Source organism: Taudactylus pleione, unplaced genomic scaffold (genome assembly GCF_031769625.1).
Source record: "Taudactylus pleione unplaced genomic scaffold, aTauple2 ptg000162l, whole genome shotgun sequence".
Lineage (NCBI taxonomy): Eukaryota > Metazoa > Chordata > Amphibia > Anura > Myobatrachidae > Taudactylus > Taudactylus pleione.
Window position 1 is genome coordinate 14,317,939 of NW_028284564.1, and position 21,868 is coordinate 14,339,806.

The window sequence follows — 21,868 nt, forward strand, 5'->3', positions numbered from 1 at the left end:
CTGCAGTCCCAGTGAGCTCCACAAAGCTGGTGATTGTTAACTATAAAAATTCTTACAATAAGCAAAGAAGATGTTTATAACTTAAGTTATAATTATCTTCTTTGTATAATTCTAATCATTTTTATCTCCCCTGCCTACCCTACACATTTTTATATTCCCTGCATTTTTATATCCCCTGCACATCCCTACTCACATTGCTGTCAGACACCTTACACCTATAACTATTTTCTCCTGCATTATAATGATAAGGGGTAAATTTACTAAGATGGGAGTTCTATTTAAGAAGTGATATTGCCCATAGCAACCAATCAGATTCTACTTCTCATTTATCTAGCACCTTCTAGAAGATAATTCCTGGAATCTGATTGGTTGCTATGGGCAGCATCACTTCTTAATAGAACGCCCATCTTATTGACAGTAAAACCATTGCAGCTGGGCATATCTATGTAGTGTGTGGCTGCAGAGGATTAGATGTATGGCTGCACACTACATACAGTAGATCTACATAGTTGCATTGGTTTAAAACTGACAAGTACACCTGGCTTCATGTAGTTAGAATAAGCAAGATTCTAAGCAGGAGCAAGTGGCCCCATGTGTAAAGTGTCTATCTGCAATGTGAGAAGTGCTGGGTTCAAGTCCTGAGTATGACTGCTGAGATATGTGTGATTTAAAATAACGGATAATATAACTGAATGACAAGGTGCTCTCAAGTTAAGTGCATGAATGTGATATGAGATGATTGGTGTCCAAATCCCTGTAGTTGGAGTGTTCTGAAAGTAAGTGTAGGTGTGCTATAAAATAAATATATATATAAACACATACATATAAATGTATGTCATGTGGGAAGGGGCATCATAGCATGTGCTTTCTCTTGGCGCCAGAGCCGGTTGGACCTGTGCGACCAACGAGGCCCTATCTCTTACATCTGTACTGGGCCCCACAAAAGCCCTGGCCATTGCTTGAGGAAATAGAGGGGTAGGGTCTCCAGACCCTGGTCATATGGTTGTTTACCAAGTTCCTGGAATTGCTAAACATTTGTGTCGGGCCCGTTGCCCAGCCTGAAATGGGGGACTAGTCTGCACTCATATAGGTGGCGGTCTTTTAGTGGTGCCACTGGGGTTTTAGTTACCCAGAGCACGTGTGTCGCTTGCATCCAGAAAGGGGGCATGGCCTTATGGCGCGTACCTGTTTTTATCACTCTGGAGGTATGCCCAGCACTCCCATAGATGCTGGGCTGTCCCCAGAAACTCTTCCCACACTGCCAGCCTCCTCCTCAGTGACCTGGACGCTGCACAATAAAATCACAATGCAGCGCCTGGCTCCGGGTCACTGAGGAAGAGCAGGTATTTTGTTGTGACCCCCTTGGATGGTGGCAACTGGTGCGCCCCACACCCCCCCAGGGTGACACCACTGTGCTCTCTCCCTCTCAGTAAAACTCCACACACTGATATGATCCATCTCCCGCGCTCCCATTTCACCCACACAGGCACACTTTGTGCAATTGTCACAGAATAACACTTGCTATATTATCCATTAAATATACAATTTGCCATTACTGCTTCTTATTGAAAGTTACTCACAACCACCATCTCATTTTAAAAGGGCAAATATGCTGAAGACATCAGACGATACATATTTTAAAAGCTGCAAATATGATCCATTCTCCAGTCCATACTGCCCGGTCTTCACAATCAAAGAGATCATATCAAAATCCAGACACAGCACTGAAGAGCTTTTATTCCTGGTACGTTTCTTCAGTTTGTACTTAAACCATGTAAAAGTAGCTGTTCATTGTGGTAATATTTAAGCTACTCGTATCAAATGTTCTAAAGAGGACAAGTGTAGGAGGTACCAATAGCAACTAGTCAGCTTTGAGCTATTATTGATCAGGTGCATTCTATAAAATGGCTGCTGTCTGCACCTATCTTTAAGGTTTGATAAATCCCCCCCATGAACACAAAAAAGTGATGAACAAACATCCAATATTCAAAGAAAAGGCTTTCCTCATTGGTCAGAGCAAACATTATGTCAGCTCAGTGCCTGTTTGATAATATCCAACCTGTAAAGAACAGGATCTATCTCTATACTGACCTGGTGTGTTTGGAGTGTGTGTGTACTCTTGCCACTGGTATAGAGGAGTGTAGGTACACACCAGCAGATACCCCGAAGTCCCTGAACAGCCCAGTACTTTACCAGTGGACTGGTTTATTTAGCAGTAACTTGAATGTGCAGTCGTACTCACAGTTATGCATGTAACAGACTCTTAGCATGGAGCAGAGCATACAGACCACCTGTCAGTGTTCCACTGCGATGCTCTAACACAGTGACAAGATAGCGCTGTGCATGCGGCAGTCATCTTGGTTAGATAAGGAAGCCTCCCTAAAGGAACCAATATGGAGACTGCGCAGTAGCGCTCTCCTGGCTTCAACATATGTCTATATATTTCTGTAGCGGTGTCTGCTTTTCTATATACACACAATGATTTATGCAACCAGATAGTACAAAATGTATATGGAGGATATTTTGCCCCAGGTGAAGAACTGAGATAGGACCTGATTCAGAAACGGTTGCATGCTGAATGGATGTTTTTATTTCTACTGTGCGTGCGTATAAGCACACTGTGCATGTGCCGTGATGGTCCTTTGACAGAGGTCACAGTGAGGATGTTTTCTCAAAGTGGTTGACAGGCAGGGACCATTTGTGGTCAGTTTGTACTTATTTGTGGTCAACAGATGCTGGCAACTCAAACGAAGTCATGTCGTGACCGTTTTGGGGGAGCGTGTCAGTCTGCGATTGCGATCCAGTTGCAAAGGCTCGGTGTCTCAATTCCAACGGCCATTTTGAATAACCGGAGGGTTAATCAGAAGCTCGATGATCAACCGATGTGTGACAGATGGTTGTGTCTTTATACACCAGCGGCTGATCTGAGATGCTGCAGGTGGGCGTCTCAATACAAGCCCTGGCGGTTGCAACCATTGCATATTTTTGCATAACCACTGTGTAAGGGATCGCAGCTGTAACAGCATTTGCGACCATCTCTTAATCAGGCCCATAGGCCGATTTGGTCATTAGCTAAGTAATTTGGGATTGGTGCAAAACGCACATGATTTGTTTACGCATAAAAATATTTTACAGGAGGGGACTTGATAATAACACAAACACATCCAGTGTATATATAGCATTAAACAGTGTTTAGGCAATTCTTGAAACACATTTGATGTAAAATAACAGTTCTGAAACAGTATTTCCCGTATAATGTACCAAGCTTGGCCCTGGTAGCTAACGCCATCTGAAGCCTATAAGCTACATATTACAAAAAATTACGGGAGAGGGATCCTTAGGATGCTTGCGCATGTGATGTCAGCAAACCGCCGGAAAGTGAAAGTAAAGTATTCGCTAATGCAGGGACGGCCTCCTATTGGAGCCACTGTATTTCCTTCAACCAAAAGTGCTACTGTGTATTTCATGGCGTAAATGTTTCCGTCTTTATATGTTATCTACTATTCCTTCCTTTATATCCCTACTCTTGGTTGCTACATTGAGCCCAATGCATTACTAATTAAAGTAATGTATCTGTGCATACAAATATGCTTTGGCCATAAAGTGCCCCTGTTTTGAGAATACTATATACCATGATAATAGTGACTAAGGTGTAATTAGCACTACCTTTGAGATGGTGTGAAATTTGCCCAATTTAATAGCTCTGTGGACTCCTGCTAAACCAGGATCTTCCCCCTCCACCTCATTATAATGTTTCATCCCACAAAAATGAAAACTCAATTATACATATATTGTACAGCATGAACGTATCTATCTTGCATCCATAATGAACATTCTCATTTAGCGATCACTCTAACCACATATATGTACAAAATGTCATCTTGCTACATGTATACATTGTATTACATTTGAATCCAACTATGTTTATTTTTTCATTATTCCAGGGTGGTGTTATTAGAATTGACATTGAGTGGAAATGTGACTTGGATCTCCCAGAAAAAGCTTGTTTACCACAATACTCTTTTAGATTGCAAGACAAGAAAAACAACTTCAGGTGGGTTTTATATATATAAAAATCCATATTCAGTCAGCAGTTTCCGTCATGATTTTCTTGTGGTGCCAGATGTCACCTTGTCACACATACAGATAAACATGAGAGTTGAATACTGAGATTATTATATGATTTCCCCACTAGTTATATAACTTGTATAATAAAGTGAATGGACAGATGTTATTACTCTTCATTTGTAGAACCGCTACTTACTACTGGGATCGAGAGAGACGTGAACACAGAGACCTCCTCAAGCTCTATGGGATCCGGTTTGAGATATCTGTGACAGGAGAGGTTTGGCTTTGTCAAGTAAACATCACACTGCACTAATCGTGTATATCCTGTTTTCATTTCATTACATTCTGGCTTCTATATCCAGGCAAGAAGATTTGGCCTTGTCCCAACAGCTGTAAGTCTTGGAACTGGCTGTTCCTTCTTGGGTACAGTAAGTAATAAACTGCTCACTGACATTCACAGACTTATTTACAGAACAGGTGTCTCCAGTATATATTCCTGTTTGTGCCAATGCTCCTGCTTATCCTCTTTGGCATATATATGTAGGTCACGGTGCACACTCCCAAGCTGAATTTTGAGCTGTCCCCTGTATACACAGTGTGTACCTACAGTACTTCTACATGATTACCTGTTGGAAATGCATAATACACAAAAAAAGTAAAAATGTAACTTAAAAATCGTGGATAAAACCCATCACTGACCATGAGGAGACTTTGGGACTGCCTTTATTAGGGCCATAACTAGGAGTGTGCAACCAGTACTCAGGGCACAAGGCTGAGGGGCGGCAACCTCGCTGACCCAGTGGAACCTGTATGCGGCTTGTGTGGTGACTGGAAGGGCACACTGCTACCTGGAAATGCTCCTATTTCATACTTAGAATGCGCCCAACTTTCTGCTGTGGGAAGAGGACATTGGCCCTCATTCAGACCCACTCGCAAGCGGGCGCACGTACGTTAGGCGTACGTACAAAAATATTTAAATTCAATGGCTCGCTCGTATTTTCGTTCGCATCTAAAATTCCTCCCTAAACTCTGACGACCCCTCCTCTAACTAACGAGCGTACGAAATAGCGAGCGTACATCCCCGAAATGGCTTGAAAGGAACGCACGCACAAGTATAAACAGGAAGTGGCCTTGTCAGATGTCGATTACCTGCTCCTTTATTCTGCCTACCTCCATCAATCGTATCATGCCAATCAATGTATCAATTAGCTTAATTGTTTGTTTTTTTTCAACACAATGCAAGAAACTTTACTCTTGTCCGTGTTTGTGTTTACCCGCAGAATACGTACGGATGAAACATTCGCTTTTATTGTTCAAAAAACATGTGAACCACAATTAAACAATTGTACTATTGCTGTGGATCCCCGCATATTTCCCTGGGTTCATTTCTTTATTTAAATTTGCTTACGCATGTCACTGCATCAAGCCTATCCTAACTCTCCAGAGATTTCTGGCCCTGTCGAACACATGACTCATACACTAACCAATAAAATTGCTCCTGTTAATTTCCAAAATACATTAGCCAATCAGAAAATTTTTACACACTTTATCAAAAATGATTTTTAAGAAAAACACCATTGCCATCATGAGAGCCTCCGCATTCACCAGGCGTGAGCTGCTGGTGCTTACGGAGGTCATGGATCGCCGGATCACCAGCCAGCCTCAACCCATGACCAACCGGCAGAAGCGCTCCGCGTATGCGGAGGTACGGTCCCGCCTGCGGTCCTTCGGCTCACGCCGCAACATCGGGCAGCTGGAGCGCAGGTGGTCCGACCTGCAACGGCGAACGCCCCGCTTGCTGGCATGCTTTCGCATGCAGATCCTGGCAAGTAAGTGTTATGTATTGTGGTTTTAATGTTTGTGTTTGTGGGGCAAACTGCGTGTGCATGTTTTCCTGTCTGTTCTATTTATTATTTGTACTCATATCTGCGTCTGCATGTTTTCCTGTCTGTTCTATTTATTATTTGTACTCATATCTGCGTCTGCATGTTTTCCTGTCTGTTCTATTTATTATTTGTACTCATATCTGCGTCTGCATGTTTTCCTGTCTGTTCTATTTATTATTTGTACTCATATCTGCGTCTGCATGTTTTCCTGTCTGTTCTATTTATTATTTGTACTCATATCTGCGTCTGCATGTTTTCCTGTCTGTTCTATTTATTATTGGTACTCATATCTGCGTCTGCATGTTTCCCCTCTATTTCTGATTTTTTAATTCTACTGCTATTTTTTTTGGTTTTATTTTTTATTATTTATTTTTTTTTTGTTTGGTTGCCCGGATTTGTCCATAAACTAAACGCAATTTCTTTGACATATTTTAGGGGGACAGCCAAGACTCCGCCGTCAACGTCCGTCCAGACGGCGTTCCCGCCCACTCTCCCCAACCCCCAGCCAACACTCCACCCCAAATCTTTCCCCTATTCCCCACTCCTCCCCATCCTTCCCAGACCCTCTCCCGGAAATGTCGGGCCTCCTTCCCCTCCGTCCCACTTCCCCCTCTCCTCCACCCACCCCTCTTCCAATTACCCCCTCCCCGGAGTCCAGCATAACTCCGCCCCATTCTTTGGGGAATGACGGATCCTCCGAGGAGGATCATGGAGGTTTGGCCGGAGCTCCCGATTTGTCTCCCGGTATGTTTTTTTAATTTTTTTTTTAAAGCACAAACTGTTTGTATGTAATCATGTGTCGTGCCTTTCTTCGTGTTTTTGTGGCTTGACTTTTGTTGATTGTGAAGGTTTGCCTTTACCTCTTCCTGGTGATTTAAGCATACACATATCATACCTGTGGGAATTTGTACCTAGGCCTTGTATTTTTGCCAGCCCACCCTTTTTATTTCTGTTTTTGGGTTTAGGAGTGATTTGGTTTTTTTTTTAAGTTTTTCTGTGGATTCCCTATTGTTGTATTAACCCACACACTTTTCTCACCCACAGAGGAACAGAGGCGTCGGCAAGAGGTGGCGGATGTTGTGGGGCAGATGCGCCAACATGTAATCGGCCTTCTGGTGGCCCTCGACCGGCTGTCTGGCCTCCTTCGGCATTAGATTTTTTTTTTTGGTTCTATTTTCCAAATAAATTTATTAAGACAAATATACGTTGTGGCTCATTTTTAAAAACCAAAACCAAGATAGTTTAGCCTGACATAAGTTCCTGCAAGGATTTCCCTTTTTTAAAAGTTAGATTGTGTTTTGTCTTTGTATGTCAAACAGACACCAGAAACACATAACAGTAACAATGTCATTTCCCTTTTTGGGTGTAGTGTCAATTACAGATTTCTACATTTTCCAGGTTCCTACTTGGTGCGCAAGCTGCTTAGGCCAATCTTACAAATCCCAAGGTTGGGCCAGGCTTCCTTTTGGTGTGGATTGGGAAGCTGAAAACATATTTCAGTTTTGCTCAACTGGCGTCAGTACTGGTTTACCCCTTAGTCAAATGTAACTTGTGTTAACCTGGTTACACTTGCTGTTAACATCCCAAAAAAGGAAGACCATTTCACTCTTCAAACATTTATTCACAACATAACAGAGAAAACAAAGTGGTCACTCCCAAAAAAAATACACAGTGATAAATTCAAATACAACACATACCAAGAAATAATTAAATAAAAACACAAAATCAAGAACTGGTTGACGAAGGACCATGCCAACATGATTCCACAAACATGGCGTTGCGATATGGGTTCCAGAATATATGGCCAAAAGGACCAGATCCAGGTTTGGTAAGGGTAGCAGGAAGTAGTGAGCGTTGGAGTGCCAAAGATTATGTGAACAAACAGAAGATGGTGAGAAAAATAAAAATAAATTAGATGTTCGCCAAAAAACACAAACACATTAGGTATAAACACTGGAGTTTTGTTCAAACTTACCTAAAAAATCTGGCCACCACATCATCGCGTATGGCCCCCCCACATACTGACCTTCGACCAACCTCGGGGGGGCCATCCTCAGGTAAGGCATCCTCTGGCTGCATTGGGACACCACTCCTTATGGCAATGTTGTGAAATATCCCACACAGGACCACAATTTTCGACACCATATCCGGCACATACATGAGCTCGCCACCAGAGCGGTGGAGGCATCTGAATCGGCCTTTTAAAAGGCCGATACAGCGCTCCACCACTTGCCTGGTGGCTGTAAGTGCGGAATTATACGCACTTTGTGGCCCTGGTGTGGGAGCCAAATAAGGAGTGAGCAGCCAGGACATGCAAGGGTATACACTGTCTCCTGTGAACAAAAATAGACCACATCAGGAACACTGTGTATCAAGCTTAACATTGTTATGTACTAAAGGTCTCCACTTACCCAGAAGCCACGCATCACCAGCTTGTAGGTTGGTTAATTTCTGCCATATCCCTGATTGCCGGATGACGAAGGAGTCATGAGCACTTCCGGGTAATTTAGCATTCAGGGACAGGATCTGGAGGGAGGCATCACATACCACCATTACATTCAGGGAGTGATAGTGTTTCCTGTTTCTAAATATTGCCTCCAGCCGTGCTGGAGGCTGAAGTGGTATGTGAGTACCATCCACAACCCCTATGATGTGTGGGAAGCCAGCTATTTGGTAAAAATTGGCCTTGGCCACACTAAGGGCACCCATATCCAAAGGCATTTTAATAAAATGATGGAGGTGCTTGAAAAGTGCCTCCATCACTGCCCTCAGGATCCTGGAAAAGGAGGATTGGGAGATGCCCGCCACTATTCCCACCGTTGTTTGAAATGATCCTGAGGCACAGAAATGTAACACCGCCATAAATTGCGTCAGTGGTGGTATTGCTGTTGGACTGTCAATTTGCCGCTCAAGATCACTTTCTATTAATGAGAGAGTGTCTATGATGATTTTGGGAGGTAGACGGTAGCGTCTTAAAACCTCATCATCGGGCATTCCAAAAAGGGTGACACGTGTTCGAAATATCTGGGGCCTTGCATGCCTACGATGCCTACGCCTGGGACGAGTTTGAGGTTGGTCGTCTTCCGGGAGCAGGGCCAGAACAATTCGCCCCAGATCTACCTGAAATTCAAAGTTTACAATGTAAGGCTTTTGACCCACCCCAAAAGTAAGAAAAAACAACTTAGCTTTCTGATACCATCCATACATGCCGGGGTATTGTCATGATACGTTGCTTACATGCCGGGGTATTGTCATGATACGTATAAACTGTAAAAAAGCCAACAATGAGACTTCAAAAATTTAGAGGGTGTTTTTTTTGTTTAAAAATTGTTGCAAGCCAACACAGAAAATAGCGGAAAAACACATTTGGCCATCGATGAAAACGACATTGCACACCGTACGTCAAATAGGGTTCAAATGGACCCAAAAAATGGAAAAGGGAAAAGCAAAACTGGATTATATGATGAATAAGCCGTCAAAAATGCGGTAATTAAATCGCAAATGCAAGTCACTACACCAACAGTCAAAAATGCGGTAATTAATTCGCAAATGCAAGTCACTACACCAACAGTCAAAAATGCGGTAATTAATTCGCAAATGCAAGTCACTACACCAACAGTCAAAAATGCGGTAATTAATTCGCAAATGCAAGTCGCTACACCAACAGTCAAAAATGCGGTAATTAATTCGCAAATGCAAGTCACTACACCAACAGTCAAAAATGCGGTAATTAATTCGCAAATGCAAGTCACTACACCAACAGTCAAAAATGCGGTAATTAATTCGCAAATGCAAGACAAAAAATGGACTTACCCAACTCGAATATATAAGATTTCCACAAAAAACTTCTTTGGGTCCGAAAACCAAAAAAAACTAAAAAAGATGAAATGAGTGTTAAACAAATTAACGAACCACAAAACAGAAGAATACACCAATTGGCCACAAATTTGAATGCACAAAACTTACCAAATCAGGAAAGGATGTGGAAAAAATGAAAAAAATGCGAACGGAAAAACCAAAGAAATGTAGCAAAAACAAACAAAAAACCAACTCTGCCAAATCCTCCAAACGCAAACAACCAAATCCAAACCACTTAACCGACAACACTCCAACAACCCCACCTCGACTCCACACACACCAAGCCATAAATAGTGTTTATTTTCCCGCACAAATTAAGGATGAATCATAGGGACGCACAATCAATGATGCGGCCGCAAACTAAGGACGCATGTATAAATACGTCACGAAATCACATAGAATTTCTGGATGATTTCATGCTGGAAGCAGAGACATGGCTTCAAACCAGGGAAACAATGGTCAAAATTGCGGCGGTAAGGCCTTCATGCATTTTGTGTCAATGATTCTTTTAAAACATAATATTGTGCAAGTTGTGAAGTGGCTAAATCTGCATATTGACCCAAATAGGTGAGGAGGATGACATGGAAGAGACTGCTGGCCCCAGTCAACCCGCCAAAGCTGGCAAAAAAAAAAGGCAGCCACATTTCACAAGCAAGGAGATGGAGGTTTTGATCCAGAAGTGCGTTGACATCCTGCCCCAGGCAGCCAGGAATATGAGCCAAAGCCAGAAGTGGAGAATGTGGGAGGAGGTCGCCGTTGCTGTCAATAGGGTGGGTGATTATGTCCGTCTAGCCCGGGATGTCAAACGGCGGTAAGTAAACACTTTCCCATCCTATAAACAAACCCCATTGTAAAAAAAAGGATAATGGTTCCAAATTCATTCCACAGATGGGCAGACTTCAAATATCGTCTCAAACAAAAACTTGCCGACAGGGCTAGGCATGCAAGGGGGACAGGTGGGGGTCCCACCCCTGTGTCATTGGAGTTGACAGACTTAGAAGAGATGGCACAGGGGTGTGTGCAGGCTGTGGAGGTGTTTGGCGTGTCCAACATGGATACGGACATGCCAGACTTTGCGGCTCCTCATGTTGGCCAAGGTAAGTCTTGTGATGTCACCAACTCAGAAATGCTATTGTGCCAATATGTAGATTCTAATGTGAGTCTTTTCTCCAATTTCCTAACAGAGACAGAGGCGGATGAGTCTGCTCCAGAGGGGAGCCTTGGGCGCAGAATTTCTGCTGGCTCTGCAGGGGAGGAACCAGTACATCCGGCTGAGGACCCTGCAGAAGCCAGTCCAGGGCGTGCCCCCTCGCAGGCAGTGGGCCTCCTCACAGAACTCAATTTTAAATCGGATTGCCATACGGAGATTCTGCAGAGGATGGACGCCAGTCTGATACGGGTGGCTGAGGCCCTGGAGCAAAATGCTGCGGCCAACGTGACCATTGGTCAGGCCCTGGCGGAAAATACCAGGGCCAACATCCGCATCGCCGATGCCCTGGAGCAGCTCGTTCGCCAGCACATGGTGGAGCCGACCTCCCTTCCTGCCGGAACATCCGGATCCTCCACCTCTGGCACAACATCAGCCAATCCTCCAAATGTGCCTAGCCCTGTGCCTAGTCCAGAGGCCACAACATCTGCCTCTGGACAGGCCAGCCCGATGGCATCCCGGACCCGGTCTGGCGCCCACCCTCACCCAGCCAAACGGGCGAGAAAACGGTGACAGCAATGGCGACTTTTCCCACACTCCTTCTGTGCTTGGCTCATATTCCTTTCTGGTCAAAACTTCCCTCTCCTTTCTTGTGAAATGTTTTTAAATTTTGTATTTACGCTTATGTTAGTAGTTATGTTATATTTTTTTTTGGATCAAATATCTTGGCCACAAAAAAAGGCAATACAATATTAGGCCAATTTGTTTGTGTGTAAACAATAAATTAAAAACAAAACACTGACATTGTATTGTGACATTATTGTACAAATGGGTTACATTTAATCCTGGCCTTAAACGCAAAAACTGACCCTCTTTAAAAAAAAAAAAGGCCTCTTTAAGGAACGTTTAAAAAATCACATAGCGATGCAAATTCCACAGTAAACCAAAAAAAAGGGGAGCTAATTAAAAGATGATGACATTATTGTTACAATAGGCCATAACCACCAAATTGTGGCCAAAATAAAACCCCAAAAATGTACGCTAATTGATTGTGTAATCATGACATTAGCAGCTCTGATTTCCACCTGCGTACGCTTTTGTGCTATCCCAATAAACTGCTTTCCAAACACATACCAAGCCGGATTTCAATCCAACACTAATTACTTTACTGACCAGCCGCGATTAATCGCTGCACCATCGTGGAGTCCCGGGACGGAGGAGAAGGCCATCGCCAATGTGGTCGAGTAATCCTGACCCTAAGCTGTGCGAGCATTTTGAAGGGAAAGCGGATGTTTCAGTGACGTATGAGACGGTCCGAACACATTTGACGTTCGCATCTGCTAATGTATGTACGCCCCAAAAACGCCTCGCCACGCCTGCGTTTTTTCATCTCCACTCCCGTCAACACCCTAAAACGCCCTGTTCTGTCAATCACATTTGACATGTCACTTCCTGTACGCTATTTTAGGAACGAGAGAAAAAAAGCTCGCAATCTGCCGTACGCACATGCGCAGTGTAACACCGACGCATGCGCGGTTAGTCAACATCGGAACGCAACGAGCGTACTGTTGTTAACGTGCGGCTCTGAATGAGGGCCATTGTCGGAAAGCCCAGGCACCGAAGTGCCCTGCTACGGCATTTCTCTTTATTACTAGAGATGAGCGGTACACCCGAACATTTCAGTCGAATGGAGTCCCTGCTCAGATCACATTTGGGATTCTGAGTACAACTGAGTCCCGAGTTGTATTCGCTGTAGGTTGAGAACTCGGATTTAAAAACCGAATCTCGGCTTTTGGATTGCATGTAAACAGGTCCTAATTACACTATTTTAGTTGTTTTTTAATCAATTTTAAAGAAATCCAAACACTAAAAGAACCAAAACACTTGAGGGCGGTTTTATCAAAACCAAAACATGGGAGTCTGCGTACATCCCAATTTATTACACGTGTCGCTTTTGTGTGTTTTAATATTTGTGCAATGTGTTAACCTGCATCACATATGTTTGAACACTGGCCCAGATTCAGACCCGCTCACGAGTGCTGAGCGCTCGCAAGCGGGTCGATGTTGGCCCAGTGCGCATGCGCACAACGGACCCGGCTCTGCCGTGCACATGCGCGAAACCCGGATAGCGACAGGCAAGCCGTCGCTATGGGTCTCACTACAAAGGGGGCGTGCTGTTGATGGTGAGTGACAGCACGCCCCCTTTGGTGGGCGTGCCGGGGGCGTGGCTGGCCAGACAGTGGCAGCGAGTGAAGCGGTGAGGATTATGCTTTGGGACCGCTTGGACTTCCATGTGCTGCTCCATGTCTTGGGTACTGCAGTTGTCGTCATGGGTGCAGCCATGACAGTCTTCATCACCTGACTGATCCTTTACCCAATGGTAGCGGGGTTGCTGTCAGCTGACGCTGTCCTCCAATGGACTGCTACCTTAGGGTATATAACTGGGCTCTGGACAGCAGGAAGTTGCCTGTACAATGTTGTTTCTTCTGGTGTATGCTTGCCATTACTACATTCCAGGTTCCGTGCTCCGCTCTTGCCAGAGCTATTTCTAGTGTTCATCCATAGCGTGTGTACTCAGTATCATCATCTAGTACCACTGCATGATACCATCTTCCAGCGACAGTGCTGTGTCTAAGACCACAGTGTGTGTACTCAGGGCCTGATTCAGAGCCCGTTCAGAAAAAGGGGCCGGCTATTTAAATTGAGCGCTCGCTCTTTGCGGTCTGTTGACACCTCTATGTCTGAGCGAGCGAACGAAACATGCGCTCGCTATTTTGTAAAGACGCCCCTTTGCCGTTCGCATCATACGTCATCTCCGCTATTTATTAGATTAATCGAGTACATCGAAAGGCGTATGAACTGCTCGCAGTGCTTGTGGTTGGATTTTCCTACCGCAATCATGCGAACAGTTCAGGCTAAGAAACAACCAAGTGACGTGGCCGATGACGCTGCTTTGTTAATTATGCACACCCTTAAAACGCCCATTTTGACCGTTTGGCACGCCTGCGTTCTGATCTCCACTCCCCGTTTTCAAGCACCTTCCCCTGTTACCACCCACAAATGCCTCATCCTGTCACTCAAATTAGCAGGCACTCGCAATTTTGCGAACACACAATTTCCGACCGCACTGACTGGTTGGCGCATGCGCATTATGACCCATACACATGCGCAGATGTACGAACATCACTCGGAGCGAGCGAGCGGCCGCTTACGAGCGGCTCTGAATCAGGCCCTGAGTACCTTCATCTAGTGCCACTGCATGATACCATCTGCCGGCGACAGTGCTGCATCTAACACCACAGTGTGTGTACTCAGTGCCATCTTCCAGTGACAGTGCCGCATCTAACCACAACTAGTACTCAGTATCTTCATCTAACACTGTCACGTGATACTACTTCCCTGTGCCAGCGTTACCTCAGGATCTGCATTAAGCACACTCTTCTTGCAACTTAGTTCTATCAGTGCCATTCCTCTGTGTCTTCTCTGTGATTGTGTTCCTCTATTCCCACTTGTACCGGATACTTGACCAAAGGGCCGCGACCTGCCTGCCGGGTGCAGCGTAAACCCAAATCCCAATTGGAAGGGTCACTGGTAAACACCTTCATGGCAGATTAAACTCCGGGCGTTTGGTGAGGTCTCGTCAACATCCGGTACTTGTGGATGAGCAGGACATATATTTAGGCCCCTCGCCTCCAGTTCATTTCCCAACCCGGGACCTTGACTTCCAGCTCCTTTGTAGGAGATCTCCTTAACACAAACGTGACAGCATGTCATAATGTACCAGAACAACAATGCATTGTAGAAAACACACCATAGTCCTGTGCAGTATAATGTAACATATGTATAATGTATAGTTCAAGTGCACAGTCTTGAACCTGATCCCTAGAGGAGGGGGTGGGTCCTTAGGCAGTGGGGCCCTCCGGGGATGACCCTGTACCCCTGTGGGCCAGTCCGACCCTGCATAATACTATCATTGTTGCTGTTTTGTTGCAGGCAACACTTTTGTGTGATGTGATTCTCCTGTATTTGGACAGTAAAGCTGAATTCTACTGGGACTGTAAATATGAAGAGGTAGGTGTCAGGAAATGTGCAATATAACATAGCTGTGGGATCTGGATTTAAATGCCGATTCAAGGAAACACATTGCTTGGAATATTGGTTAAGAACAGGCTTGATGAGAGAACGGGATCGCAGAGAAGACTGTGTTCAGAGAGAATTTTAATCAAGCTAATCTATACATAGTATAAATAAAGTCCCTGGAAGGTGTCTGTGTATTTGTTCGGGCTAGTTTCATATTCTATAGAGCATTTGTTGTGGAAGGTTTAGGTGTATGATACATTAATGTATGACAAAAGGGAGCCGAGCAGTGACGGTTTATGTGAAGCAGTCAATAAAAAACCGTCCATCTGAGTGCTTTCCTGGCTTACACTGCCTAAACCATTAAAGATATATCACAGCAATGGACTTTATTTTATACCATGTAGAGATTGATACATATTATCTGGTTTCTCCAGAAAAATTTATGTAAGCCCTGTTTACGGAATGGGTATGATGTCCCGGCGGTTCATATCCCGATGCTGGCAACCCGACGGGAGAATATCCCAACAGGGCAGGTGAGTACCCTATCCCTACCCCTCTTCCTCCCTAACCTTCCCTTAGTAGTGCCTAACCCTAATCTCCCCCCAGGGTTGCCTAACCCCAACCTCACTTTACCGCACCCTAAACCTAACCATCCCGGAGGTGCCTCACCCTAACCTCCCCACCCTAACCCACCCCCCTATGAGTGTCTAATCCTAACCTCCCCCCAAAAACCTAACCCCGCTACGCTCCCTAAACCTAACCCTCCCCCCCCGCTTGCAGCTAAATGCTAAAGGCGACCCAGACTTGCCTCGTTTGGTACGGCGTCCTTCAGCATTCCAGCATCGGGATTAAGATAGGCGTTGGTATTTCGACGCCTACCTTAAGTCCCTTGCCAGGATTCGGACGTCGATTTTGAGACTGCCGGTCTCATAACTAAATCCCCCATTCACTAATGCAACATTTCAGTTTTTCCCTTTTATTAACGTTACTATTTCATTTATGCCAAAAACAATTCTTTAATTTCAAACAAGTCAATTCCCGGTAAGAGTCTGCTTTGGCATGACTATAAATAAAGCACAGGGACAGACACTTAACGTGGCTGGAGTTGGCCTAAGTGGAGACTGTTTTTCCCATGGACAACTTTACGTGGCCCTTTTGCGTGTCACGTCAAAACTACATCTTTTTGTGTTGACATCAGGAGGAAAAATGACTAATGTCATCTTCAAGGCAATCTTATAAGACTATCGCCGTAAATTCAAAATTGCTCCCGTGCGAAGCTGTGGCGAGTCGCTAGTGTAATATAAGTATAGTGTACAAGAAAAATAAGAAAAAAGAACTCTGTTTTCATGAGCAGTCTAATACCCCTTTTCCACCAAAATTCCAGGTCTGACCCAGAGTTGGAACAGAGTTCCTATCCTGATCAGCCCTTTAATTTAGCTGGCGCCGAATCGTGATATTCCCAAGTCGGCGCCGCTCACACTGGAGTCGGGTCTGCTTAGACCCGGCTTTCCCGGCGTGAAAGTGGACACTTGGAGATGACGACATCTCCAAGTGCCACTGAAGCTGGACCAATCGGCCGGCTAGCAGCGCACTCCAGGTCATCGTGACCCGAAGTGCGCTGTTCTCACAGCAGGGTTTCACGGGCTACGCCCGTGCTAAACCCTGCTAGTTACCTGAGTTGGATTGACGGGTCACTTGACCCGGCAATCCAACCCTCTCCCCTTTTACACCAGTGAGCTGCCCTTCAATAACCTGAGTTTTAGGTCTGGTGTAAAAGGGGTATTATTCATACACGAGGAAAAAAATCTTAAAAATTAACCTTTATTAATACTTCTAAAATAATAAAGATGCCCCTATATCATCTGGCAAAATAATTAAACACATAATAAAGTTTACATATGAAGTTTACCAGAAATAGTGTGTAAACAGTAATACCAATCACTATAATTACTATTAAGACCACAGTCTCCATCACAAAAATAGTTCATATTGGTCATAATTAGCCATTTTGTGAATTTTGAGACCCGTCATTTCCTATATAAAGCTTAAAATAGCAGAACAATTAGACATCAAATTTGTACCCTTTGTGTGAATGTATCATACAGTTTAGTGCAGTGATTCCCAACCACGGTCCTCAAGGCACACTAACAGTCCTGGTTTTAGTGATATCCATGCTTAAGCACAGATGGTTAAATCAAAATAACTGAGGTACTGATTAAGTCACCTGTGCCCAGCTATGGCTAGCCTTAAAACCTGGACTGTTAGTGTACCTTGAGGACCGTGGTTGGGAACCCCTGGTTTAGTGGGTCAAAAAGGATCAGAAAAGTCAGGGTAAAGGACTGCCACTCTTAAATCTGCTGCTCCTCACCTATGCCGTTGCTATCTATGAGGAGTGAGTGATTTCTAGAGAGCAGTTTGCACTTGGAAACAACAGTCTAAGAGCTATTTCACACATGCCGGTTCTTGTCGGCCAGGCAAGAACCGGGAGGTAGCCGGACGGCTTTTTTCTGGCACTCCGTGCCTTTCATAAGCAGCGGCGTTGAGCTGCTTTTTATGTCAGGTTTTCTTTTTTCTTATTGGGCATGCGCAGGAGCAGCTGCTGCACAAGCCCGGCCGGCAGAAGCCAGTCTGTGTGAAAGGAAACATTGTTTTCTTCACACTACTGGCGTGCAGGGACAGCACGGCCACGGCACGGCACCGTCCTGTATAGTAGTTTTCTCCGGCTATATCACGGCGACCGTGCCGTGTGAAAGGAGCCTGTCCTTTCCCTGCAGTACTATATTTCACAGCCGGTCAAAACCGGCATGTGTGAAATAGCTCTAAAGGTGCATACACACGTAAAGATTTTCTGTCCAACCAGCCAACTAGCAGATTTGTTGGAATGAAAATCTGGGAAGGTATGGGAGTAACTGATGATCAGCAATTTGCTCCTAAATGCCAGAAAACAGATGAAAATAGTCGTCAGACAAGTTTGTTAAATGTTTGATCTAAACAATTTGTTCAAACAACAGTTTTTGTCCATTTTCCGGCGTTTGGGAGCAAATTGCTGATTGTCATTTGCTTTCTTACCTTACCAGATTTTCATTCCAACCAATCAACTAGTTGAATGGCTGGACAGAATATCTTTACGTGTGTATGCACTTTTACTTGATACATTGGACACCTGATAAGAGAACTAGTAAATTAAGATAGACCACAGTTAATAGAGGTAAGGAATAGTTACCTATTATTCTTGTATTATTTTCAGTGTAGTATTGCAAGTGTTAGTACATCTACATGAAGTACTATTTATATAACCAACTATACGTATGCTGTGGTTCCAGAAAATATAAACATTATGACACATATGACCACATTCATTTGTAAAGTCGGCACATGAATAAGGCACCGTACCCCAGCAATATAACCCCCACTGTCAACTTTACAATGCAAGGGTGTGGGAAATGCAAACATTAGACATACAGTACATAAGTGCAGTAGCTCTGGGGGCCTGCATGAGGCTAAAGCACATAATATAAGAAAATATAGGTAACAGTCAAATAAGCCAATATTGTATTTTGTATGCATTCCAAATCCTCCACTCCTACTGTTGATAAATGCACTACTGGGTGAATTCAATCTCAAATAATTTGCAACCCATCATTTCCTGATATCCCAGCATTAGCAGACTGATTATAAAGTGCATGGTGCATGTGCAATCCCTGCAGTAATAAATAAAGTGCTTAGGTGCAACAAATGAAAAGAATCAAACCTTTAATAAATTAATAGTTGCTTTAGGTGCTGTCTCAGGATAAGCACATTGTTATAGCCAGTGAGTGTGTAGTATTTTAGTACTGATGTACTGCTCCGTTCACATAAAAGATCTACTGCTCATCTCAATAATAAATCAACACATAAAAAGTAACAATTCATTGTGAAAGAAACTGTCACTAAAATAGTCAAGTAGGTAAATTGTGCTAATGTACAATGCTCAATGTATTGGCTATCTACTAAATTGGCACCCAATGCCTAAAGCTTCAACGGTGCAGCCTGTAATACATCAGGCTCAGCGATATACACAGAAAACGGAGTTGCAGATGCACTATGTGATCATTTCTTTGAGTGCTTGCTTGTCACCAATACCCCTTTTACATCGGAGCTAAAACCCGGGTTATTGAAGGGTTAACCCGGGCAGCTCCCTGGTGTAAAAGGGAACAGGGTTGGATCGCCGGGTCGAGTGACCCGGCAATCCAACCCAGGCAACTAGCAGGGTTTAACACGGGCGTAGCCCGTGAAACTCTGCTGTGAGAACAGTGCACTCCGGGTCACGATGACCTGGAGTGCGCTGCTAGCCGGCCGATTGGTCCGGCTTCAGTGGCGCTTGGAGATTACGTCATCTCCAAGCGACCACTTTCACTCCGGAAAAGCTGGGTCTATGCAGACCCTACTCCGGTGTGAGCGGCGCCGACTCGGGAATATCCCGAGTCGGCGCCGGCAAAATTCCGTGTCTGATCCGGTTAGGAACTTTTGGCCTGATTCAGACCCTCTCATGAGCGCTGAGCGCTTGCAAGTGGGTTGATGTTGGCCAAGTGCTCATGCGCATGCGAGAGACCCGAATAACGACAGCCAAGCCGTCGCTATGGGTCTCGCACCAAAGGGGGCGTGCTGTCGATGGTGATGACAGCATGCCCCCTTTGGTGGGCATGCTGGGGGCGTGGCTGGCCTGACGGAGGCGTTGCCCTGGGAACGCCTACCGTCTGGGGCCGGCCCCACTGACATCACTAGTGATGTCAGTGGGAGTGCTTTTGGCTCTGATAGAGCCAAAAGCACTCCAGGGCTTGCGGCAACGAGACCCTTCCACAAGGGTCTCGTCACAAGCCCGATGGTGATGATGGTCTTGACCATCGCAACCATCATTTTGGCCGCTCGCTATAGCTGTGGGTGGTCACCCACAACTATGCGAGCGGCCAGGAGCCCGCTCTTAAATTCAGAGGGACGGCCCTGATTCAGAGCGAGCGCTCTGTCAGAGCGTCCGGCTCTAAATCAGGGCCTTTGTTCCAACTCCGGGTCAGACCCGGAATTTAGGTGGAAAAGGGGTATTATTAATCCAAGGAGAGATACATTGGATTAAAAATGGAGTATCCTGGATTTATTGCAAAGATAACTAGTTATATTGTCGTAATAACTATAAATAGCAATTATTATGCTATATAGTTGCAATTCTACGTTGTGCTAATACATAGCAGTGCAAAATATCAGCTATTGATTAGCCGTTATCAGGATTAGTTCTCTCCTCTCCTTCAATGATTTAGAAGTCTGTGTCAAAAATGTGAGATGTGTCTCACCTAGCATTATAAGCTGCCCCTATACCGATATCAACCTGTGTCTATTAACTACCAGTCCCGTCTAATGCCGCTTGTATCAGGTTGAAGGTATGTCGTGGAATCAAGTTATATTAAGCAGCGGCTGATGATCAGCAGTGTGTGTTGGGGAAGTGTCCTGTCGGAGGAGTGTGTCGGGGATATACTATACTTGGCGCTACAAACTACCCCTATAACTGCACCTGCACCTTCTATACCCTCCTGGATACTAGTTCCGTCTATCGCCACATATGTCAGGCTGAATGTATGGCGCGGCTTAGACGTGCTGAGCCTATGTTATAACAAGCAGCTGATGATGAACAGGAGCATGTGTTACAAAGTGCTTCATCAGAGGAGTGTATTGGTGATATAAGTGACAAGCAAGCACTCAAACTATTTTATTGTGCATATATTGAATTAGCAGAATAACTTGTCCTAGTGAAGAGGGTCACCTTTTTTGTGCTCAATCTTTTAAATATATTTAATAGACAGATAATGCTTCTCCTCCCCCTTCTCATAGTATATTTTAATCCTAACTCCCCAGTTAGCACCTAGCACTTGGTTGCTGAGGCCCTGCTGCCTGTGTTATGCAGCTATGTGTATAAACCATCTCCTGTATTGTTTATATTACTATTAACTGTCTTTCTTGTTTGCTCATTTATGTATTGTGCAAGGTGCTGCGGAACCTTTGTGGCACCATATAAATAAAGGATAATAATATTTGTTGTTTTATATACATGTTTTCTTACGGTATAGGAAATAAAGTGCATACCAATTTTAGCAGTCTAAATTAGAAACCAGAGATTATTTATGTTAGTCAATTGACTGGTAATTACACTGTAACCAATATAAATAAAATACCAGATGGAATAAGGACAGTGTAACTACAGCAAAATTCCAAAAGTATTCATACAGTATTTTGAAACAGTTGCTTTAATGTAATGGGAAATGGATATTTTCTGACATATGAAAAATTACTGCAATTTATACATTTAAATCTATGTTTCATCTAAATAACGGGGTGATATCAGTTACAATAATGGGATGATATCAGTTACAATAACTGGGTGATATCAGTTACAATAATGGGGTAATATCAGTTACAATAATGGGATGATATCAGTTACAATAACGAGGTGATATCATTTACAATAACGAGGTGATATCAGTTACAATAACGAGGTGATATCATTTACAATAACGGGATGATATCAGTTACAATAACTGGATGATATCAGGAACAATAACAGGATGATATCATTTACAATAATGGGGTAATATCAGTTACAATAATGGGATGATATCAGGAACAATAACAGGATGATATCAGTTACAATAATGGGGTGATATCATTTACAATAATGGGGTAATATCAGTTACCATAATGGGATGATATCAGTTACAATAACTGGATGATATCAGGAACAATAACAGGATGATATCAGTTACAATAACGAGGTGATATCATTTACAATAATGGGGTGATATCA

The 21,868-nt window shown here is 44.0% G+C and overlaps 1 protein-coding gene across 1 annotated transcript in view; it reads left to right on the forward strand.

The window, feature by feature from the left end:
• The window catches only part of P2RX6 (purinergic receptor P2X 6), a 43,460-nt gene that overhangs the window by 18,845 nt on the left and 2,747 nt on the right, over positions 1 to 21,868 (forward strand). The window contains exons 7-11 of the mRNA XM_088475185.1: positions 1,603 to 1,744; positions 3,945 to 4,054; positions 4,252 to 4,345; positions 4,431 to 4,496; positions 14,953 to 15,030. Of these exons, the coding sequence (XP_088331311.1) occupies positions 1,603 to 1,744; positions 3,945 to 4,054; positions 4,252 to 4,345; positions 4,431 to 4,496; positions 14,953 to 15,030 (490 nt within the window). The remainder of the gene's footprint in view (positions 1 to 1,602; positions 1,745 to 3,944; positions 4,055 to 4,251; positions 4,346 to 4,430; positions 4,497 to 14,952; positions 15,031 to 21,868) is intronic.